We start from the raw sequence: 26,072 nt of genomic DNA, 5'->3' as shown, positions 1-26,072 counted from the left end.
CTATTAATCTATTTTCAGTTTTAGCAAAATCATAAAAGAACTCTACATACATCAAAAGTGCATGTTTCACAGTCTATCTATCTCCAATACCATTAAGTTATGGCAAAATTGTTCAATTTGATATGGAAGTAACTAAAACATGGAATGATGGAAAATATATTTGAGGAGACACTTATCGACTACATAGAACATTCCAATTATTTCTAATTTAAACACTTTATTTAGGCCACATCATGGAATTAATCCATTGATGAATTAAAGAAAGTCACTAGTAAGTGCATGATGCATATAGGACTTTGGGTGCAAGGTGGACAATGAAAAATAAATGAAAATTAAATAACAAACTGCATTACATTTGACTGTTAGAAATATATTCCTTTATTTGGTTAGAAAAGTCTTTCAAGTTAAAAAAAAAAAAGAACTTTAGTGTACTCTCTACTGAAGTGCATCTTGATTTTTCAAAAGAAAATTCATTCTGTGCCCTGGAAAGTTCTTTAATATAGAAAATATTACCACAGGAAATGCTTCTTGTGCTTAGAGTAGTCCCAACAAAGCAAAAGTAAAGACACATAAATATTTGTAAAATTTAAAAACTTCACTCTTAGTAATCACTATCATTAAAATGAGGTAAGCGATATTCAGTTATCCACTTTTGTAAAGTCATAGTCCTAGTGTTGGCATCTCTTTATACTTTTGTATAGATTCTACAAGGAAACTGCAAAAAGAAACAGGCTAAAGGTTGTTATTTATGGCATCTAAAAACAGAGGGGGGTAAAAACTAATAGTTTCAAGGCAAGGAAAAATAAAAGAGATTATGTTGTGAAAACTGAAGCACACTGCAGATCATGTTTACTTCATTTTGGTCCTACACCAAGACTGAAGTGCTCAAATTGCTTTAGAAACCAGTGTCAAGTTAGAAGACAGAAAAACAGAATACTTTGCTAAATACGAAAGTATAGCATTTTGCTTACATGTTCATTCCAGGCATTCCGGGACCACCTAAAGCATTCAGTGGGGGTCTCATTGCACCTCCATAGTTCTGTAATGATAACCAAGGGTCAGACTACCACAAAACAAAAAAACAAAACCAAAGAGGAGGGGGGAAAGAAAGGAGAGCAGGTTAATGATTTCCCTATATTACTTCTGATTGGATAAGGCCTGTGTAATTCATTCTTTGTAGAGTCCACTCTTGTATTTTTGCTTCTAGTTTAACAATTACTTTGGTTTGTGTCTTTTAAAAACTATATGAATATGGAAGATCATTGGAGCATATTAAGTGATTAGGGTATGGTTGCAATTACAATACTCAAACTTTATTAATTTCCTACTATCTCTACCTTGGTGAGCTTTTTCAAATAAAACCTTTCATAAATTCAACATTCTGTTCTTAAAGAAAATATTTATTCAACAGGTTTGAAATTGTCAGACCCAAAACAATTACATAAAGTCTGAAAAAAAAATCAGAAAAACTCAACTCAAGGAAGTTGAATGTAAATTTTTGTTCACAGAACAACATATTTAACATGGAAATGCACTAATATTTACAAGTATACAAAACACAGAAAACTTTACTCAAAATATATATGCATGAATTATATGACTCAATAAACTTTATTTAATACCTATTACATGGATTTAAATATGAACCCACTGTACTGTTTTAACACGTGTATCATATTAGCTTAGTTTAGCTGCCACAGGGACCAAAAAGTTAATTTTATCATTGTCATGTTATTATATTTTGATACTATCAATGACTTTCACAGTTGGCTTTCTGATAGTACTATACTATTCCTCCTATTCTTTGGAGTAATATTTTTCAATTTCTTCTGCTGGCTCTTTTTATTTTGCTAACTCTTTACATGTTGCTTTTCCCCAAATTCTAGCTACAGTATTTTCTTCAATAAACATACATTTATGGGTAATCTTATCTGCTATCATTTGTTCATCAACTTTTTATGTATTAGGAATTCCAAATCTTTGTATTTTATCATTATATCTTGCTAGGCTCCTAGATAATCCAAATGTTGAACTTCATAAAGGCTGTTTACCTGTGGATACTACTACCTCATGCTTAACATATCTAAAAGTAAACTCATTTTTACTTTCTGATGACAAAGTTCTTTACATTGCCTTCCTTTATTCTGTGGTGTCATCTTCCACACAACTGTCTAAGCTAAGAGTTTTCAGGAGCACTCTGATATTGCTTTTTTTCACTCAATTCCCATATTTAGTTAGTAACCAAAGTTTACTGATTCTACCTATGAAATAGGAAAAAAATTACTATCTCAAGAGCTATCAGTAATCTTTGTCATGTACTGAAACTATTGCACTATCTTAATCAGTTTCTCTGATTTATTTTCTTCCTTTCCCAATCTATTTGACATTCCCTCAAGAATTATCTTTCTAAAACTCAGTATTAAATTCATGTCACTGAAAAGCTATGATGACCCAGATTACCTATCAAATAGGTCTAAACCTCTCAGCATGGCTATATAGTTATTCAGAGTTCAGCCTATCTTTCTGCCTTCATTTCCTGTAATTTTCATTTTCATTCCCTATTCCTAACCATATTCTCCAGCCTACTGGATTTCTTGAAAATTTAGAACACACATTTCTATACTCATGTTCTCATTTTCCTTGATTTTTTTACTTAGAAGGTGCTAAGATGACAAGGTAATAAATCAATGAGAGAAGGTCCATAACTTCAGCAGGAAAGACATACTTAATAAATTAAATTACTTAATTGCATACTATTCTTATTTGTATTAGATTGTACTTCAAGGAAATCTTATTTAAACATTTCAATTTGTGGGCTATGGGATAGTGGGATGGTTTCAATCTGCATTTGAGTCACTGGTTAAAAGGATAGCTATTTCCCTTAACCTGTGGAGCAAACACAGTGATGGCAGCAGCAGTATTAGCAAGATCTTTCTGAGAAAACAAACAAACAAAAAACTAGTCACTGGAACAAAATATAAATAGTAAAGCAAACTAGAAATGTTTTACAAGAAATGCGTTCCCTTATTTTTTGGTCTCCAGGGATCTGTTTTATTTTATATTAAAAAAAAAAAAAACTTCCTTATAGCTCTGGGGAAAAAAAAAGCCACACACACTTCTTTAAATCTCCTGCCACAGGTCAATGTCCTCTGCCCATCTTTTATGTGTGAAATTAGGCCAAGTATTCTCCCAATGATTTCCCATCCTTAATTTCCTTATCTGCAAAGTGATAATATTATTATCCTTATAGATTTTATAGAAATAAATGAAATATAAAGTACATATCATAATGCTTGATGAATTAAAAGCAACACAGAACTTGGTACTCAAAAATTGTAGCTGTTCTTATGACTGCTAATAAAACTTATAAATGAGCCTTCTTTTCATCAGCTTGCCATGAATCCTTAACTCAACAGAATTACTAGCTTGTTTATGTGTGACTTCTTGAATTATTACATAAAGAGTATGTACATTTCTCTTTTAACCTTTGTCTATTATGTAATAGTTTTTCTAGATGTATCTACATATCCTGCTAGATATAAATAACCTGAAGGCAGAGTATCTGTTTTACTCATCTTTGTATACTCAATGCTTAAGTATGATGTCTGACACATAGAAGGCCTTCAAAAAATTAATTAAACTGAATTGTCTCAGGAAATGTGTAAGAAATCATTCAATATAGTACACACTTGGTAGATTTATAAAATATTTTTTATTTTGTGAATAATATAAAACAAAAAGAAATTAAGAAGAAAAGGAAGACTAACAACTGGCTTTCCAAGTGGTATCAACAAAGACAGAATGGGAAGAGCTAATTTAGAATCACTGAATTTTAAAGCTGATGGCAACTATACAATTCCATCTGTTTAATCCCTCTTCCAATGCAATGTTCCTGACAAAATGGCTGTTCAGACTCTGATTAGAAAGTTTATAAAAAGTCTTTCCATGATTGGACAGTTTAATTTCCAGGAAGTTTTTCCCTGTATGGAGTTGAATGCTACCAACTATGATAGATTTGAAAATACAGAACCAGTTTACTCTCTTCTTATGTGACAGCCTATCATATACTTTCATCTCACTATCTCTCCATCTAGTTTGCAATCCTTCCTTGAATTAACTTATTTATACTTCAGATTTCTAGAGGAACTAAACATAGATGGGCAATTTTGGTGATTTTTTCTATTTAATCATATGACACTTGCTGAGCTTAAAAATGCAGTTAGCTAGGTATATCTTATTAAAAAATCAAGTAGAAAAATGCAATACAGTTCTAGGAAAGATGTTTTTCTTCATTAAATAAATAATCTTGCTTTTTTATCAAAAGGATATTAATACCAATTTAACAATCATGTACTGTTACTACACTTAGATCTAAAATACATTGAGGAATAGGGAAAACATGCCTGAATTTGGGACACACTGTTATTTCTTCATCCATGCAAAAAGTGTTTATTACACACTTACCATGTTCTGTGTGTGCAATCAGCATTATTCAAGAATCACTAGACTATACATATATATATTTCTTTGCTTAGGACTTCAATTGTTCTAATAAATAACTATTGTCCTCCTTTATCAGATTGCTCTAAAATTATGGAAATAATATTTATGAAAAATAGGTGATTTTTGTTTGTGATAAAGTTAGAGGCAAAGTGCCAGAGACTGTTTCTATAATACAACTAAATAAAGGCAGACATTCTGTTCTTGGGAGTCATCTATATGACATCTGCTGTTACAGTTATTTTCACCTTATCATTCAAGAAACACACCTAACATCACAAATTTCACAGTCTGTAATGTGCATAATTTACATGGCAATTGTTATGAAGGTAAATATTTTATAAGATTCCTCCCATTCCAAATGATTTGACTTTTTTCTTTTTGTGGCATTCATATGAACGTGACTCAAGTTTTTATTTAAGTCTCTGATATTTAAAAAAATAAATGTCTGGTTATAAAAGTGACTTCCTTTAACCCTTTTACATTTGTAATGTGATTTTAAAAAGTCATTGTAAGAGGGGCTGGGTTGTGGCTCAGTGGTATAGCACTTGCCTAGCATGTGTGAGGCATTGCGTTCGATCCTCAGCACCACATAAAAGTAAATAAACAAATAAAGGTTTTAAATAAATAAAGGTTTTTGAAAAAAGCCACTGTAGAAATTTCTGGTTTCTGAGGTACACTAATACCAAACTACTTTATTACTCTCATACACAAATAGGTAGCAAGGATACTACTAATCCAAATGGGAGAAATAAACTGTTGTCTTAGATTTTAAAGATGCAAAGAAAGTATTCAAATTTACATAATAAACTTAGTTATTAAAACTCATCAATAAGAAGATTACTCACCAGAAATGGGATTTTATTATCTGTTGCAATTTACTTATAACATAAAACATATAGCTGTTTATAACATAAAGCATAGAGACCAATAAGCTTTTTATATCTGCATTTTCAAATGAGATCAAGCTTACATATCACTTGTACACCTCTTCAAACACTGCAAAAGTGACTCATTTTAAATTATAATTTTTAGAATATGAAAAACTAATACTAATAATAGTCTGAGAATGCCAAAAGCTTGAAGAGCAGCTAGCTGAAAAATACGTGGACAGAATGAAGTATGACAACTATATTAAAGGCAAGAAGTTTATGATGCTTATTTTCAATAAATCAATTAAGAAAATCTTTTGGAAAAGATCCCTTATGTTCTGTATAGACACATTGGTTGGTACAGTTTTAAAGACTAAAAGTACCTTTAGTCAATGAAGTATCCTATAGTTCTTATAAATTCTAACTGCTGTTAGTAGCCTAACAATGACAGGTTAACATAAATCATCATTTCTAATATAAGTAGAAATAGGAATAAGCAATTTAAACATCTAAATGAAAGTTTTATAAAATCTTAAGAAAATACTTAGGTAAGAACTGACCTAGATGAAATTGGTTTCTTCTGGTTTGGGGGCTACCACATACATTTACAGAATGAGTTTTTTTCCCCTCCATGTAATATGGCATCTCTGAGAAATATGGTTTTATGAGCCTTGTGTTTTAATATAGTTTATATTATTGTTGTTTAGGAACTCCTAGGTCTTAGTCACATTATCTGGGTTTTGGGCTCTTAACTCTTTGACTCAATTTAATTCTTTAAAAATAGATACAATGAAGCAAATTTCCAAAACTGGCATTTATAATACCTGCAAAAGCTAGCTTTATGATGTGCTAACTTCTGACCCATGAGATACACATTTGAAAGTCTGAATTGTCAGTTAGTTTCTTTAAAATACAATATCATAAAATTAATTTCTTCCACAAGAAAAATTTCCAGGACAAAACAAGGGTGTTTCAGCTCTAATAACCAATATCATGAAATCTGCTGAACACATTACCCACAGTTAGGACAGGTTCAACCTCAGTGTGTTCTTTAGGCAAGTTTTGGTAGAGCAGTCAAGTAACATCTGATATATACCAAAGTATTATCCTTGTTTAATAATACACACTATAATGTTTGTTTCTAAATAGTTTTCTAATGTAATGAAGAAATATGATTGTGTATAATAAATTGTTAATTACATTCTTTAAAAGGTTTTATATTTTACATTTATTCCATTCAATATATTAAATTAACTGGGCTTTATATAACTCAACTATTTCCTTATCATGCTAAGCAAAAGGGTACTAGTTATCTTTCTGTAATAAAGACTATAATATATTTCTATGCAGTATATTTTCCTGAGTAAACTAAAGACACACATGATAGCACCTTGTTAAAATATTGTCTAGTGTTATATCAATTTTGAAATATTACAAATATTATATCCTCAAGAGCCTGACAACTATGTATATGAAGACTTTTGTGTGTGTACATGTGCTGAGGATTGAAGTTAGAGTCTAATGCATGCTCTATCCTATACTCCCAGCCCCAAAGTATATCATAATTTAATGCATACACTAAAAACTAGCAAATAAGAGTCTGTTATATAAGATAAAGGCAAAAAAGCTCTACATCGAGTTTTTCTGCACTGATTGTTTACCTGTGGTCCTAAGGGCACCATTCCTCTTGGAGGAGTCATTCTCTGCATTGGCCCACCCATATTTGGATGTCCTAAAAAAAGTATGAAGATATTAGAAATGTAATGGTCATGAGTGCTAAACTGGAAGCTAGCCTCCTTCCTTCTAGGTGTATCTGTATCTTATTTACCAAGTGTCTGATGACCTCTTATTTTGGTTTCTGTGGTCAGTTTCTATGGTCACTATTTTACCTCTAACTACCACCTATTCACATTCTCCCTTAATGTCCTGCTTGAAAATTTCTTCCTACTCTAGGTCGAGTAGAAAGAAATGCTTCTTTCCTAGCATTTGTTCCTCTTTCTAAAAATAGTACAACTGAGCTTTAAATATCTGTAGATATTTAAATATCTTTCAACATCTCTATGGAAGGACCTGATTATTGGGAATGTTAAACCAATGAAGTCATTACTTAGCATCCTCTTTGCTTCTGCCATCTTTCAGGTGGATTAACTTCTCTATCTGAAAAAGGCAGAGGAAATCATAAATGATATAATAATTTAGCTTCCTACTTGTTAGAAATTGTGTAAAGTATTTTAGAAGTTATTAATTAAAATACAGAATTTTGGACATTTATGTATTCTGTTTTTTATTATTACCACCCTTTCTATTGTACATAACTAAAAGCTAGTTGAAAATATAAATCATTCAGCCATATTACTTGAAATTACAACTGGTAAAATTATGGAAGGCTTAATAAATAAAAATTTCATTAACAATAAAGAATTTCTCTTTGGTTCATTTTCATTTCTACATTAGTCACCTTGTTGTCGCGTTGGGTCCATTCCACTGGGGAGTAATGGCTGACTTCCTGGGACACCTCCAAGTGCCTAGCAATTTGGTAAACAAAATAAAAATTAAATATTGTAAGCATTTGTAAATAAGTGCTTTTAATATTTATCATTTAATTCCTATAACTACATAATGCATTTAAGTATTTCTCAAAATTTTTATATTTCACAGTAATCTGTAAATTTCATAGTTCTATATACTTAATATAAGTTCTTGGCTCTAAAAAGATTCTCCTTTGCCCAATTTTGTGGCAAACAAAATAAGCATTTTTGGGAAAACAAAAGTCTACACAAAAGCCATCCTATTTCTTCCTCAGAAGTATAATGATTTTTCTAAAATTTAATTTGCTAAAGTTACTGAAATAACTAATTTAGCTTCCAAGTAAGTTATTTTGGGGGCTGGGGTTGTGGCTCAGTGGTAGAGTGCTTGCCTAGCATGGGTGAGGCACTGGGTGTGATCCCTGGCACCACATAAAAAAAACTAAACAAAATAAAGGTATTGTGTCCATCTATATAAAAATATATATATATTTTAAAAACAGTAAGTTATTTTTACAGAATATTTTACTTATTTGTTGTTTCAATAGAAACAGGACTAAAATGCCAACAGACCAATGTATTTTTTATTTTAGTCACATTTGACCTAAGAAATGATTAAGAAAAATATTCCTATTAAGTTCAAACAATTTGGTTAGACAGGAAAAGGAAACTAGAACTGAAAAAGATTAAGATTAATAAGGATTGTTTTACGCTGGAATACAAAATAGATAAGGTTTGCTTTATGCTGGGATACATACTAAACACAAGTTTCTAACAGTTGTCTGAGCTGCATGTAGAAGTGAATCTACCTACTAGAGATTTAAATTTGCTGATGCTATGAGTATCCACACATCATAATGAGAACTTCTATAAAGATTTGCTAATTTAACTTAAAATTAGAAAATCTTATTTAGTTAAATATTCAAATATTTCAGAGAGATTTAACATTGATAAACTTACAGAACCAGATAAGAACTGTTTCCTTAATTGTTATCATTTGCGATGCAGTAAAGAATAGTAATTTCTTAATCCACTTTCATAATTCTTTTAATTTTTTGTTTACAAGCACACCCAATATATATCTATTATAGAGTTCCAATTATGAGCTTTTCCTTGCTTACTTCTCTAGGCTAATTTTTTGTCACTGGCACATTCACATTCTAATCTTCACCTGTACAAATTTCCTTTTCTCCTATTCATGTTTTCATCAATAATATCCAAATGCCAACCATTAGAACAAAGACAAATGCACCATTTAAAAAAAAAAAAAGGAAAGAAAAACAAGACAAAATACAAATCAAACTTAAAAATCTTTCCTCAGAATGCTCAAAGTGGCCAGTGTTGACATCTTTTAGATCTCAGCGTTGGGATCACTTTCTAACAAATTGTCTACTACAGCCCCAGCCTGAGGGTTTAGTCCTCCATATATATTGTGTGTGTGTGTTTAAAATTTCAAACTTATGAAAAATTGACTGAACAGTACATAAAATCACCATATAATTTGACCCAGTTCCCCAGTTGTCAATATTTCATCACATTTGTCTTATTTCCACCCTTTTTCTCATTATCCCTTTCTGTTTGTTCCTGTCTGCTGTATGTCTATCCATCCATCCATCTACATGTGTGTATAGTGTGCACATGCATGCACCCCCACACACATACACACATACCTGTATTTCAGATAGCCATTAGGCATCAATATCTGGATTATCAGAGTATTCTTATTAATCGGACACACCACTTTTAGACTCTCTCAATAAACAATGAGTTTGAAAATCTAAGTATGTGTACAGGTACAAACATATGCATACTCATGTACATCTATAACTAATTTTTATCTCTATTTGTGTGTATGTATATGGCACATCTGCATGCCATAAATTCAGTAATACAATAAATCCATAATCTCTAGTTGAAATCAGATACCTCAAGATTATTGTCAGCCCTCATCCTTTCTCATTTGTATATATCTAACACTGGAAAACCTGGCTTTCATTATTCTCAATATGTGTTCTTATTTACTAATCAGTGTATATAATACAAATCACATCATAACCACAATGGCCACTTCCTATCTTTTCATAGCCTCTTTCTAGCTCCTGGATTTCCTAGCATGGAGCGAAGGCACAGACTTTTTTTTTTTTAATGTGTTCTTAGAAGATATACCTCACTTTTACAGAACTTGTATACCACCATATTTTCTTCTCTATTTATTTTCTTCTCTATTATCTCCAGACTGTAACCTCTGTAAGCATGGGGCCCTATCTGTTCCAACTAGCACAGAATGATAAATAATTATTTAAGGAATAAAATTTAGATTAGATAATTTTAGAAATCATTAGTGATACAATTGTAAGCATAGAACTAACTTCAAAGAATGAAGACAAAAGTAAAATATTTAATTCTTAGCTGGGTATGGTGACTCAAGTTTGTAATTCCAGCAACTCAGGAGACTTACGCTGGAGGATCACAAGTTTGAGGCCAGCTCCAGCAAGATTTTGTCTTGAAGTTAAAAACAAAACAAAACAAAACAAAACAGCTGGGTATGTAGCTCAGTATTAGGGTATCCATGGGTTCAATCCCCAATATGAGGAGAGGTATGGTGGGGGTGGGAGGGGAGATTTGATTCTTTAAAAGCACCAAAAGGAGGTAAGAAAGGAAACTAAAACTGAATAGGTATAAAACTAGGAAGACAACCAAAATCAGTATCTCCTCAGAATACATGAGAGTTTCAAGAAGAAAAAAGGAGCCAATACTATTAATAGTTATAAAGAAATGAGGGAAGAGGAGAATTGGAAATATATGACTAATCAACATTATTTTCAATTGTAAACTTGAAGTTCTTGCTTTTTTAAGTTTTCTCATACTTAAGAACTTTGACACTTAATTCCAAGTTTCATTGTAGACAATGATGTTTTTTTGCTGGTAATGGTTTTCTTCAAAATTTTACTTTTTCTAATTTATCTTAGAATAGCAGAACAATTGAAAAGTCTTTCTTGTTTCTACTCATCACTTAATAATGTAGCATAATCTTATAAAAATCTTGAGCAATGTAAAGTTGTCTTTCAAAACGAGTCTCTATAAATTCTTGAGCCATTAATATTTATCTTTCAGAATAAGTCAAATCTCTATCTTTTAAAATACCTTTTATCAGTCCTGAGATAACCAGATGACAGCTTTGTTCATCAATGGGAATAACTGATGTGTTCCTTAAACCCTTAATATCAGAACAAATAAACTTATGCATCTTGTGGTTGAGATGATTGCCATAATTGTAACATGTTAAATGTATTACATTCAGACCTGTTTAACTAGTTGGAATTTTGGCACATGTTGTTTGTTCTATAAAAGATCTTTACTTTCATAGAAAAATAACACTAATTATGAGGATATGTAAAAACAGCATAGTATCAATGATAATAAACACTTGTGAGCCAGTGAATGTGAATTATGCCAAATTCCTTATATTTATTATTTTATTCAATCAATGCTTAAAATAATTTTTTGAGGACATTACTATTAATCCTTTTTGATGATGAAGATTATGATTTGTTAAATTTGTTCACAGTTAAACTATTGATAAGTAAGTAGAATCAAGGCTTATAATCACATCAACACATTCTAAAAGTACTGAAACACAAAATGTAAACCCTAGGATTTAAAATAAATGAAGTAATAGAAATTTTACCAAAGCAGAAGTAATTAAATGGAGGAACTGCTTGCTTCATAAAAGAATTATTTCATCTATAAAGGATGCCTCAGGATTTCAGTGATAAGATCCCCTAGGAACTTAAGGTCTGGTATATATTTCCTAGACTAAACACTCTCCGATGATGAAAAAAATAGTGAATTTCTCAACGCTTTAAAGATATAATTTAGTTAACCTGATTGTCCATCACAAGTTTTTAATAGGTCTTTCAATTATATGATATGAAGTAGAATTAAATAATCAAGAAATGTTAGAACTAGAAGGGATTTTAAAAACATCTGAATCTATTCTCTCATTTTATGGGTAAGAAAAACAAAACCTAAAAGGTCACCTGCTCAGAGTCATACATGACTGGTTTTTGGACTGAAGGTGCATTACCCACCTAGGTCCCTTGAACAATACTACCATCATTTTCTTTTTTCTCTAAAAATCCATCATCAATAGGGAAGATATTGAAATACAGAAATATTATTTAGGGTAAGACTGTTTGTTCCTATATATAAGTCAACATTTGATATATATTTTTAAATTTTTGATTTTAATCACTCAACTATGAAGATGAATGTAATAGCCCTTTGTCACATGCAACTATTTCGATTTAAATTAACTAAAATTATTCAAGTTAAAAATTAAGGTCATACCAGTCACATTTCAAGTGATTAAACATGCTATTGCACATGACAGTACAGATATAGAACATTTCCATCATGCCAGAAAGTTCTATGGGGTGGTGTTACATTAGAATATCAGCTTAATAAGAAAGGGTATTTTCCTTAGTTTATTCAGTGACATCCCCACATTTAGAATGGTGCCTGGTACATAGTAAGCTTCAAAGAATAGCTATTAATTTTTTTTCTGTGAGTGATTTTGAATAGTCAATGAATGAGTGGCAATGCATTCTTTAGGTTGGACTATATCCAAAAAGGATATATTTGAATCTAAAATAATGAGATATGTTTTGATGGAAATTAAATATTATATCACAAATCTCCAGATAACTCAAACTGGGTAAGATTATATACTGTTCACTGTCTAAGCTTTTCTTGGTTTGGGAAAGAGACGGTCATTACTATTATTATTATTATTATTATTAATTTTGCCATACATACTGAATTTTTTTACTTACTTTGTTCTATAAAGGTAGAAAATAACTGAAAGAATGTGTATGTGTGTGTGTGTGTGTGTGTGTATGTGTGTGTTTGTGTGTGTGGCATAACCCATAAACTAAAAATTTATTTTTTCATGAAGAAAAAATATGCTTTGAAGATGGTCTCATTGGATTTTAAATAGTTATTTAAGTATATTAATAGTAATCATCATAATAAAAATAAGAAGCTCCTAATGCTTTGCAACACTACTCACTAATTTATATTAAACATGTAAAAATATTTAATTTTCATTTATTATTATTATTATTCTGGTACTGGGAATTGAATCCAGTGCTTTACTATTGAGATAAATCTCCAGTCCTTTTCATTTTGAGACAGAGTCTTATTAAGATGCTGAGGCTGACTTTGAACTTAAAATCCTCTTGGCTCAGCCTCCCAAGTCACTGGAATTATAGGTTTGTGCCACCATGCCTGACTTCATTTTTAATTTTTAAAATTAGAAATTCCTTAATAGGGTGATAAGACTCCTATTATTTATTCTATAGAACAGATTTCTCTTATTTGTTTCATATTGATATCACTAAATAAAAGTTAAATTCTACATATGAAAAGTTTTCTAAAAATAGAAAATTACTGGTAAAGGACATGTGAAATACTATTTATCTTAAATAACAGAACATGTAATGAAGAATAACTATGCATTTTGCTTGAAATGTACGTCTTGGTTGCATGGGGATATGGTAAATTTATTTTCAATATCTGAGTAAGTGTCCAAGCAAAAATTTTTTTTGTTCAAATGCGTGCTAATATTTTCCATATCTGAAAAGTCTTATTAAGATCTGCTTATCTTTTGCATCCATTGTATTTTTCTTCTTACCAATAAGAACTGTACATTAAATATTACCAAAGGACAATCATATATATGTAATTACCAAATGAATACAATATTTGTATTTTCATGTATCTATTTATATAATTAATAATATCTTTCTCTAATCACAGATGTTATACCAGCTCAATGCAAGCCTTAAAAAATATTGAAATTTTTAAAAAGCAAAATTCACTCATAATCCTACTACTCAGAAATAAAGGATATGGTCTTTACAGGTTGTTTTTGACAAATGTTAGTATATGTGTGGTAGGGGTAAAGATGAATGAAAGAAAGTTTGTACATTTATGTAACAAAGGTGATATATTTACATATGTTTTATATATATTACATATTTTTACATTTGGTAATACTATAATATTATCATAAACACGTTAGCATATCAATATTTACTTCTATAGCATGTCTTTTAATAACTGTACACTATTTCACTATTTAAATATAATTTATTTAACCACTCAACTATTATTTGACAGATATGTTTGAAGGTCTCAGTAGAATGGCCAGATGTAGTATGTTTTTAGAATACTGAATTCAACTTCAGCATATAAAATGGACAACAGGTTTTACTATATGTTATCTCAATTTTTGATACTTTTTTCAGGAATGGAGAGAAATAGAGTATAAATTTGCAAAATTACACAGGATCACCAAATCAATAGTTTATTCTTGGTGTTACTCACTTCATTAACAGTCACTGTATTTCTGGTTGTCTTGATTCTTCAATATAGTGTTGAATACATGCTGTGAATTTTTTTGGATTAGATATTCTATCCATAAATAAAAGAATAAAGACCTGTTCTACTCTAGGTTATGTTTCAATCAGGTCCCCTTCTGAGAATTGAACCAAGTTCAATGTAAAATTGTATAGTCCGATATATTTTGTAGATTTAATTTCTTTTTTTATTCATATAAATGTTTATTCATTTATATTTATTCCCTGTTATATTTTTTGTGGTTTGATTTTCAACATTTTAGATACTATTACCTGTTCTTATATTTTTCGGCATAGTAATATCAGACCACATTCTGAACACCCAGTCCTATAAATATACAAACAGTATAAACTATTATGGATTTAGTCTGAAATTAAAAAAAAGATTGGAAAATCCTGAATTAAAATCTGTAGTCAAATTAGTAACTATAAGTTGTAAAGGGTATGTTTATTAAAGATATATCTTTCATATATTCAAAATGAATCGTCAATCCTACTGAAGAGGTTAATATTTCACTTCCTACTTTCTTAGAAACAATATATAAATTTTACTAAATCATGATCAATTTAAATGAAACCTAAATTTAAAATATTTTGATATATCATTCTAATTAGACAACAAAATAGTTGACAATTCTATTTTAATGACTACATAATGAAATAGAAGAATCATCTTTGAGCTTGAAAGGGCATGCTCCAAATAGATTAAACATTTTCTACAATAATATTATTCAAAGTACTAACATGAGTATTTTAAAACAGCATAAATATAATCACTTTAAGTTTGGACAACAGATATCTGGATTACTGAAGTTTAACTAAATATGTATATGAGTTGGTGGGTATAAACAAAAAAGAGCCACTCACAGAGAAGAATTGTTTTAAAACATGTTTAGGTAGTAAAGACTTTAAAATTTTTGAAGAAAGAAAGCCTGTATAATAACTTTATTATCTTCAAATTTTGAAAATGTTTCCTTAAAAATTCCAAAGACATTACATAGTTTTTCTTAAAAAATGTCAAACAATCTAGATTTACAATTTCACATCCCTACCAACAACCTCTTCTTAGAAGTGTGTCTTCAATTTTGTTAGCCTCTATAGATACAAAACCTAGCACAGTATCCTACAAATGTCAGGCATTTTGACAATGTTAAATGAATGCAATTATTCAATGCATAATTCAAAACCATTTTCATCACTGCTACAGAATATATAGAATCGGAAATATTCTGGTAATACACAAAAATTTCACATTTTGCTAATTCACATTTTCAGGAACTTCCTAGACTTATGCTATACAAAAAAGCTAGGGAAGGATATTTGAAACATCATGTAAACTCCATAAAAGATACAAATTTCTATTCTCTAAAAAGAAATATAAAATACTTAGACAACTCTATAGGTAGATATGATTGTCAATATATACAGGTTCACCCATAGAGAAAATATTAATTCCCATATGTTGAAGCATTCATGTACTTTTCTTTTTTACTTCATGGATCATTCCCTGGTCCCATGTACTGAACAGTGGATTCAGTCTGTAGGAGAAAAGTGCTCCAGCTGCTAATGTGAAGAGTGGCAAGCATCAAAATATGGGATGACCCAGCATTGGTTTCTGCTTAAATTTCTCCCTTGGGATGGGGGTCTTGGTACTTGGCTGTGCACTAGGATTGGAGAACAGCAGCATATTGGGAAACTTCAAAGGCATAGCATAATTTCAGTATAAATTTGGAATGGAGAAGCACAATTTTGTCACTATGAAGTGAATTAACAACTAACTATCTTGTTCCATTTTTGATAAGGAAAAACTAAAAAAAGGAAAGAGAATAAGAATGAAAAGGAATTTATTGTGATAAGAGGGTTTACTTTATATTGGGAATATTACTGCAGTACACAATAACAGAATTAGAGAATGTGACAATTATTTGTGAAAATTATTTTGATTTAAACATACCATACCATCACTTAATTTCTGCTTTTATTATATACACACAGGCACACTGCCTATATCCTCAAGTAAACAACAACTCCACAAGTAAAAAATTGTATTTTATTCTCCTTAGTAAATAAATATTGATTTAAAAAATAAGAACAAAATATTGTGGAACTTCAGAGCTCTTGTGACTAAAATTGGAAGCTTTATTGTTAAATATTTGCTTATTAATAAATCTAACTATTTAGAAGTAGTTAATTATTTGCCTGAGATGACATTATAACTAGGCAACATTTATATGAGTGTTAGAGCCATGATGTTGAAGCTATATTATATGAAAGTAAACCAAGATACGTTCACTGAAAATTCATTGTCATCTTTTAAATGAAAGGATAATCAGCATTTACCCAAATTATCTAAATCTTTAAAATAGGATCAAAGTTAAAGGTAGACTCCAAAGGTTGACAAACATTTTCTGTGAAGATCCAGACAGTAAATATTTTACCACTGCAAACCAAATGTGGTCTCATCATGACCACTCAAATCTGTACTGTAGTGTAAATATAGCCACAGAGAATACATAAATTTATGTGGTACCATTCTAATAAATTTTATTTACAAAAATAGCCTATAGGCAATAGTTAGACAACCCTTGAAGTAGACTATATATTACTAGAAGTAGCATTAAGTGAGGTAGAGAAAGGATAATTTTATATTTTATCTGATAAGAAATATTTGTGACATTTTCAAGCTCTTTATTCATTTTTTAAAAAACTTAAGTAGCACACAAATCTTACCTGATTAGGTATCCTCAATGGGGGCCTTGGACCTCCAGGGTACCGAGGTGACATAAAAGGCTATTGAAGTAAAACAAATAAATAAGCAAACAAAACAAACAAAAAACCAGAACAGTACAATGCAAAAAACAGTTCTGAAAATAAACTACTTTTTAAAAATTTTAGAATTATACAAAATGTAAACCAATTTACTTTCTTATGAGACTGCTTTCAGCAGAATAAATGTTTCCAAGAAAAATTATCACCCTATTTTTTAAAAATAGTTTTTTAGTTGTAGATGGACACAATATCTTTATTTTTATTTATTTATTTTTATGTGGTGCTGAGGATCAAACCCAGGACCTCACATCTGTGAGGCAAGCGCTCTACCACTGAGCTACAACTCCAGCCCATCATTTTATTTTTATTTTGTAGAATAGTTGCAAATTTTTCCAGAGAAAATATAAAATTATCAAAGATATTAAACTAACTATAGTGAACTTTTTAGAGTTATGAATTGTTAAGATAATAATGATAATAATATCTAATTGGCAAAAAGATTTTTGAAAAGGCAAATGAATCTCAATAAAGACTTCAGGAGGAAGCTTTTGGATATTTTATTATACAATTAAATTCTAATTATAAACTTTTGACAGAATTGTAACATTTGATTATCAATTTCCTTTAATATCTATAAATTTGCCAAATTTAATCTTTTCTTTTGTAGTTGTTTACAATGGCAAAGAAATTTCAGGATTGACTATAAATTTTAAAGTTAATATTTCATTGCATATTTTGAACCTACAGATTATGATGTATATATATTTAACCAAAGAAAAAATGGTCTTTTATTAAAGTCAAGCTAATTTATGTTGTTGGATGAGTCAGTTGCTCTCCTAAAATGTGCTGAATCTTTCAATCCAGAAATTGAAAAATGTCCTAAATGTATCATTTTAGTGATTGTATAATGTGGGAGAATATTTTACATCACTCAGATGTGAGAACCAATTTTTTTTACAAGTTTATAAATTATGCAAAATTCCATTTTTGTTGCATTATTAAATCACTGAAAATGTATAATTTTGTTTACTGATAATCTCAATACATAATTAATTAAACATAAGATTCCTTACATGTAACATAAGCAGGTTATTAACTCAAAAAGGGTTGCATATTATTAAATAAATATAAAGAATGATTTAATATAAATTGAGACCAGTTTAACAGGTAGCAAGTAGATAAGGTATGGGCAAATAAAATTTAAAGCACTTTACAAAATTAAATCCTATATTTATACTGTATTAGAAATAGGCCTGTAGTTTATGCTTAAGACTACATGTTTTCTAGATCTGTTTCAAAAGTAGTCTCTGAAAAAGAATATCTAAAAATTTCTGCCAGACATTTTTTCTAAAGTATCTTTTTTTTTAAATACACCACTGGTTTTTAAAAATATTTCTTTAGTTGTCAATAGACCTTTATTTTATTTATTTACATGTGGTGCTGAGAATCGAACCCAGGGCCTCACATTGCTAGGCAAGCGCTCTACCACTGGGCCACAACCCCAGTCATCTATAATCTTTTAGAGGGTCTGACAAATCAACAAGGGGAACTTTATAATTAAGCTAGAAATTTGGCTTTTTGTTCACTGTGTTCCTATATGTTCATATGTGCACAGGAATTCATTGTATATGGACAGGAAAAAAAAAAAGGAATTATTCAGGTAGTAGAGTAACCTGGAGCTGACAAAATTTAGGGAGATATAGCAGTTTTAACAGTGTATTTTAAAATGTTTAGGTTTCACATATTTGATTAAAATTGGCTTCCTTTTTCATTTCTAAAACTCTATTCTAAATTGGATTCATAAGTAAACTACATACTGACAGCTAGACACTTATTTCAAAATTCACTCCCCTCTGTTATATTCTCTTTCCTTTCAAAATTACCCAACTTCACTTATGAAACTATCTTGTAAATTTTGTTTGCACTTTTGAAATTTAATAATTAGATACTGTGCCACTGGTTTTGTAATGGATACCTTTATTTTACAATGTGATGTTTTATAATATATTCATTAACTCAAAGTATAATATCAGTTTATTGAAATATGAAAAAATAAAAATTTACTAATACTTCTTATCTATAACAGAATCACTTTGAAATGAAAGGTGGAAATTATGTGAAAAATATTACTAAATACCAAAAGTTGGGATAATACTAAGTGCTTTATTTGAAATGGAGAATTTGATATTTCCATGTTCATCTGAATGCAAAAAGATGTTACAGTGTTTGATTTTATCTCAATAAATGCATAAAAAGCATTTGACAAAATACAGCATTCATTCATGTGCAAAACACTAGAAAAACTAGAGATAGTAGGAATATACCTCAACATTGTAAAAGGTATATATACTAAACCCACAACCAACATCATTCTAAATAGAGAAAAATTAGAAGCATTCCCTCTAAAACCTGGAAAAAGACAACGATGCCCTCTTTCACCACTTTGATTCAACATAGTCTGGAAACACTGATCAGAACAATTAAACATAAGAAAGAAATTAAAGGAATATGAGTAGGAAAAGAAGAACTCAAAGTATCCCTATTTGCCGATAACATGATTCTATGTTAAGAAGACCCAAAAAAATCCACTAGAAAACTTCTAGAACTCATAAATTAATTCAGCAAAGTAGGAGGACACAAAATTAACATCCATAAATCAATTGCATTCCTATACATCAGTGATGACTCAAGTGAAATATAAATTAGGAAAACTATTCCAATCACAATAGCCTCAAAAAAAAAAAATACAAGGGGATAAATCTAACAAAAGAGGTGAAAGACCTCTACAATGAAAACTAAAGAATTCTAAAGAAAGAAATTAAAGAAGACCTTAAAAGACAGAATAATCTCCCATGTTCTTGGATAGGCAGAATTAATATTGTCAAAATGAGTATGTTACCAAAAGCACTATACAGATTTAATGCAACTCCTATTAAGGTTCTGGTGACATTCTTCATAGAAATAGAAAACCAGTTATAAAATTCATTTGGAAAAATAAGAGTCCCAGAATAGCTGAAGCAATCCTCAGTGAGAAAAGTGAAGCAGGAGGCATTGCAATATCAGACTTTAAATTTTACTACAAAGATATAGTAAGAAAACCGGTGTGGTATTGGCACAAAAACAGACATGAAGACCAATAGTACAGAATAGAAGACATAGAGACAAACCCACATAAATACAATTATTTCATACTAGACAAAGGAACTACCAACAAACAAAGAGAGAGCCTCTTCAAAAATGGTGCAGGAAAACTGGAAATCCATGTATAACAAAATGAAATTAGACCCTTATCTCTCACCTTGCACAAAACTCAACTCAAAGTGATCAAGGACTTAGGCATTAGACCAGAGACTCTGCACCTACTAAAAGAAAAAGTAGAGTCAACTCTCCATCATGTGGGCTTAGGAACCAAATTCCTCAAGAAGACTCCTAAAGCATAAGAAATAAAATCAAGAATCAATAAATAGGATACTATCAAACTAAAAAGCTTCTTCATGCAAAGGAAATAAAAATGTGAAGATAGAGCCTACAGAATGGGAGAAAATCCTTGCCACTTGTATCTCAGATAGAGCATTAAACTCCAGGATATATAAAGAACTCAAAAAACTTAAGACCAGAAAATAAATAAACAAATAGATAAGCAAAGCAATCAATAAATGGGCAAAGGAACTGAATAGATACTTCACAGAAGAAGAAATACGAATGGTCAACAAATAAAAAATGTTCAACATCACTAGCAATTAGAGAAATGCATATTAAAACTACACTGAGATTTCATCTCACTCTAGTCAGAACAGCAATTATTAAAAATACAAGTAACAATAAATGTTGGTGAGAATGTGGGGGGAAAGGTACATTCATACATTGCCGGAGGGACTGCAAATTGGTGCAACCACTACGGAAAACAATATGGAGATTCCTCAGAAAACTTGGAATGGAACCACCATTTGACCCAGTTATCCAACTCCTCGGTTTATACCCAGAGGACTTAAAATCAGCATACTATAGTAATGTGGCCACATCAATGTTTACAGCAGCTCAATTCACAATAGCTAAACTATAGAACCAACCTAGGTTTTAGAAGACTCAAAAAACTCCACTAGAAAACTTCTAGAACTCATAAATTAATGGTGAAATTATGAATTCATCATAATGGATGAATGGATAAAGAAAATGTGGTATATATACACAATGGGATATTCCTCAGCCATAAAGAAGAATAAAATTACATCATTTGCAGGAAAATGTATGGAACTGAAGACTATCATGCTAAGTGAATTAAGCGAATCCCCCCCAAATCAAAGGCTAAATATTCTCTATGATATGTGGATGCTGACTCACAATAGGTGGTGGGAGAGAGGAGGTTCATGGGATTGGACAGGGTAGAGTGGAGGGAAAGGAGGTGTGAGGAGAATGGGAAAGATAGTAGAATGAATCAGACGTAACTTTCCTATGTTCATATATAAATATACAACCAGTATACCACATCATGTACAACCACAAAAATGGGAATTTATACTCCATGTATGTATGTTAAAATACATATTCCACTGTCATGTATAATTTAAAAAGTACATAAAAGAATATTAGATTATAAAAAAGATGTGATAGTTTTTATTTAATGGAATATTTGGAACAAATTTTTTTCTCTGGTGGATGGCATTGTGTATGAACATATGTTAGTGGGATTGTCTGTACTTTCCTAGTGACTATAAGGCCCTATCAAGAGGTACTGTGAGGCAGAGTCAGCTTATGGGGTAGCATTATAAAATTATAATTTTGTGTTATTTCAATATTAGCCTGAAATATAAAGATTAGTATATTGTGGATGGCTGTAAATATTTATATTAACAAATATTAGTGGGTGTGATAAGGGATAAGGATAACAATTACTAAGATATAAACCATCTTTATAAAAGAGTTGGAAAAACTATTACCACCCTTTCTAGAGAAATAGGAAAACCTAGTCAAAAAAAGAAATATACCAATAAACAATGGTGATCTTTGTTGTATTGTATTAATAGTCAATTGGGAAAATAACAAAGCAGAAATTATTGATTAATAGGTATAGTAAAATTCGCTAATTCAACACATATTTATTAAACACCCATAAAAGCACTATTCTAAGTGGTTGGAGATATCTTTGAACAAAGCAGATGAAGATCCTTCCCCACTGTTTAGGATTTTTCAAAGTTCCTAGTCTTGTGATTAAAAGGAAAAACAATTTTTCTGGAAAAAATATCCTCTATATCTGGCTAGATCTTGAACAAATAGAATGTTCAAAGAACACAAAGAAATAATATTTCACTCTGGTGCCTTTCCTCAGAAGTCATATCATCCCTACCTAATAGCACATGCAGTTAGTTCTATGAATGACTAAAAATTAAAGCTATACTTAAAAAAAGTTTACAAATTTGGTAAAATGTATGAGGTAAAGAAGGTTCTTAAGATAAACTGGGTAGCATAGTTAGTACTCTGACATATGGAAACTGCATTAACAGGCATACATATTTGTTTTGACCTGTTTCAATTATCTGCCTCTGGTATGGATTGAATGTATCTCTACAAAGTACCTAAACTCTAATCCCCAGTATCTATTTGGAGGTGGGGCCTTTGAGAGGTAATTAGGTCATGGGCTCTCATGAATGGGATTAGTTCCCTTACAAAAAGAGGAACACATGATCTCTGTCTCCCTCTCTCCCTCTCTTCCCCCCACCCATCCCCCATTTGAGAATCTGACCCTACAAACCAGGAAGATGGCTCTCACCTTGGATATTGTGATTTTTAGTTTTCTAACCTATAAAATTCCAAGGAATAAATTTCTATTTAAGCCACCCAGTCTATGGTATTTTTATGATGGCTACCTAAGACAGCCTAGAAGGAATGGGATAATGAAGAATGGAAGGAATAAAAATAAACGTACTTTCAGAAAATCAATAGATATTTGATGAGAAAATAAAAGAAAAAATATTCTAATAGAAATACAAATCAAGTGCCCAGATGGCCCTCAAGTTGTCTTATAGAGAAAAAAAAAATTATACCTCTTAGAATCATAATTTATTTCAGAGTGGATGTCATTCAATTTTAAAGGATTGTTATTTTCTCCTATACCAAGAATTATTCATGGAATAATTCATGGAAGCAGAATTATTCATGGAACTTCTGCTTTCCTAAAAGAGACTTCCCCTTACTCCTTGCTCTTTCTGCTAGTGGAAAATAGCCGTTTCCCTTTTCTCATTTGATCTTTCAAGAGTGCTTAAGTAGTTCATCTCAATTCCCTAAGAATTAGAAGGAACCAGTTTTTCTTTTCCCCTACACTCATTGAAGGTAGATTTCTCAGTCCAATTTTTTCCTGCTCTGAAGGTTCTAGGCACCTCAATGGAACTGTTTTATAAATGACTTGCCCAAAGTGAAATTACAGGTGATATAAACCATTTTATACCGTCCTTTATTTTATTTTTGAAACCAGCAACTGAACCCAGGGGCACTTAACAACTGAGCTATGTCCCCAGACCTTTTAAAAAAATATTTTATTCAGGGATAGGGTCTTGCTAAATTGCTTAGGGCCTTTGCTAAACTGCTGAGGCTAGTTTTGAACTTGTAATCCTCCTGCCTCAGCCTCCCGAGTCGCTGGAATTTCAGGCATGCGCCACCATGCCCAGCTCTATTCCCTAATTCTTTTAAGATATATTTGATAAAACTTTACATCTTAAACGACATATTGCTCAACTGCTAATATTCTCTATTTCTTATGATTATTCTGTACTTTCCTTTCTCTGCCAAATAAACATCTATCAGTTCCTCAAGGGCCAGTTTAAATGTCACTCCCTCTTCAAAGAATCTCTACAGGCTTGTTTCCCTCGAATTCCTTAGCATTTTGTTTATATCATTTATCATATAGGATTTAATGTGTATGCTTTGACATGAGGTAAATCTACTTCAGAGGAAAGAACACAAAATATTAGAGCAAGTAATGTTCGGGGCATTAACTTAAAAACTTGGTATTTCTTAGAATACCTGAGACTGGTATAGTCATGTATAAATCAGCTAATGCCTTAATTTAAATATTTCAGTTTGGCTTTAGAAATTTTTAAAATATTAGTTCTGAAATATAGTATGATGATAAGGATAATTTAAAATAATTAAAAAGTAAAAATATAATTTTTAAAAAATTTCAATCACTTAAATACCTTCTATATTCTATATATTATGAGCTCAATTTAGAATAAATCAGTGACGGAGTAATCGATACTAATTTCATTACAATGCACAAAGTTAATATTTAGGACAGTTTATGCTTCAGAAAACTCAGGCACATTCTAAAACATAAAATTACATAGAACTTATTTAAAATAACTCTGGACTTTTTTCTTTCTTTCTTTCTTTCTTTTTTTTTTGGTACTACAGAATGCACTCAGGGGCGCTTAACCACTGAGCCACATCCCCAACCCTTTTTACCTTTTTAAAATTTGAGAAAAGAATCTCATGAAGTTGCTCAGAGCCTTGCTAAGTTGCTGAGGCTGTTACTGAATTTGTGATCCTCCTGCCTCAGCCTCTTGAGTTGCTGGGATTATAGGCCTGCACCATTATACTGGAAAGTCTAGCTTTCTTCAGGACAAAATTATTCATGTGAAATTTGCTTCTAAATTTAAGAAAACTTTTTTAAATGACCAAAATGCAAAATTACAAAGTTGAAGAAAAAATGAACTTAACAAAATAATTTAGCAAGTGAATATTTGCTTAACAAATGACTTTGCATTTCATGAAATTACTCCAAGTTTTATAAGCTCTTAAACAAGAATGATAAAATACAACTTACAGAATCTTATTTAAATGTCTTATGACACAAGTTAAAGCAGAAATTTTCCTTTGTAGAGTTTATTAACCCAATTTCCTCATTTTATGCAAAAGAAAACCAAAGACAAAATTTCTTAACTGCTGTATTAGTTTTCTTACCTCTATAGCTCTCTGATTTAGGAATACCTTTATAGAATAATGACATGGACACACACACTTATTCTTATCACCAACTGAACACACATAAGCCTGACTTGGTACTTACTCTCAGGCCACCCTAACAAGTGTGCAACCATTTATTGAATGTAAAATTCTTTACCTTTGCTACCACTCAAACATAAAAAATTGGAAAGGCAGCGGTATTTCAGGTAAACAAGTTATTTTGCATATAAAGCACTAATTAGCATGTGCTCTTGATTCACTAGACTAAAAGTAATGCCATAAATTTAACAAGATCTCCATCTCTTAAATATTTTTGGTGTAGTATTGATAATATATTATAGTCTTTAATATATTGTTTGTGCTTTTACTATAACTGCTGACAGGAATAGGGAATGGAGATTAATGGAAATGGTATTATTAGAAGAGTATCATCATCATAATAAAAATGTTTATTATAATGTGATAAGCCATAATGGGGTTCATGAGGAAGAGAAAGAAGTGGCTAGCACATTCTAAGAATGTAAAGAGCAAGAATTCAATAAACATTTAGTTGGTTCATTAGCTGGCTCATTGACTGAGTGATGAATATCATTGATGGTAGACTCCCCAAACCAGCAAAAGATGGAATAAAGCTTGGTTTTGTTTAAAATCTTACCTAGCCAATTTACAACATAGAAATAGGTAGTATCGATATCATAAAGAGTAAACCACACTATTCTATTCATATAGTACCTCTTGTTGTCTAGTGAGAAAATGCTTATAAAATATGCCTAGAGGGAAAAGTTCTGCTTGGTTAAATAGGATAAACTTTATATTCTGGAGAACCCAGGAGTAAGAAAGAACAAAGAGTTGGAGACTCTGTTATAACTACAATATCCATATTAACAACATATAAGAGCTTATAATTTAGATGAGTAGCAAGGAATTTCATTTTTTTTTTCCTACTGCTTTAAAGTTTTTCTATTACTAGTGTGTCCGGTTTTAAAATAATGATTCTTAGTTTTACTGAGTAGTAATATTTAGTA

At 30.7% G+C, this 26,072-nt stretch overlaps 1 protein-coding gene across 6 annotated transcripts in view; it reads right to left on the bottom strand.

Annotated features, from left to right (window-relative positions):
* Positions 1-26,072, bottom strand: part of Ssbp2 (single stranded DNA binding protein 2) — a 333,116-nt gene that overhangs the window by 40,496 nt on the left and 266,548 nt on the right. For 4 of the 6 annotated variants that reach the window (XM_027927778.2, XM_027927775.2, XM_027927777.2 and 1 more), the window contains 4 exons: positions 17,050-17,109; positions 7,831-7,897; positions 7,034-7,104; positions 972-1,063 (listed from right to left, as the gene is read on the bottom strand). In XM_027927778.2, coding sequence (XP_027783579.1) covers positions 972-1,063; positions 7,034-7,104; positions 7,831-7,897; positions 17,050-17,109 — 290 coding nt within the window. The remainder of the gene's footprint in view (positions 1-971; positions 1,064-7,033; positions 7,105-7,830; positions 7,898-17,049; positions 17,110-26,072) is intronic. The other 2 variants (XM_027927776.2, XM_027927780.2) reach the window with 1 other exon arrangement.

This window comes from Marmota flaviventris, chromosome 5 (genome assembly GCF_047511675.1).
Source record: "Marmota flaviventris isolate mMarFla1 chromosome 5, mMarFla1.hap1, whole genome shotgun sequence".
Lineage (NCBI taxonomy): Eukaryota > Metazoa > Chordata > Mammalia > Rodentia > Sciuridae > Marmota > Marmota flaviventris.
This window is presented reverse-complemented; position numbering and strand designations above follow the sequence as displayed.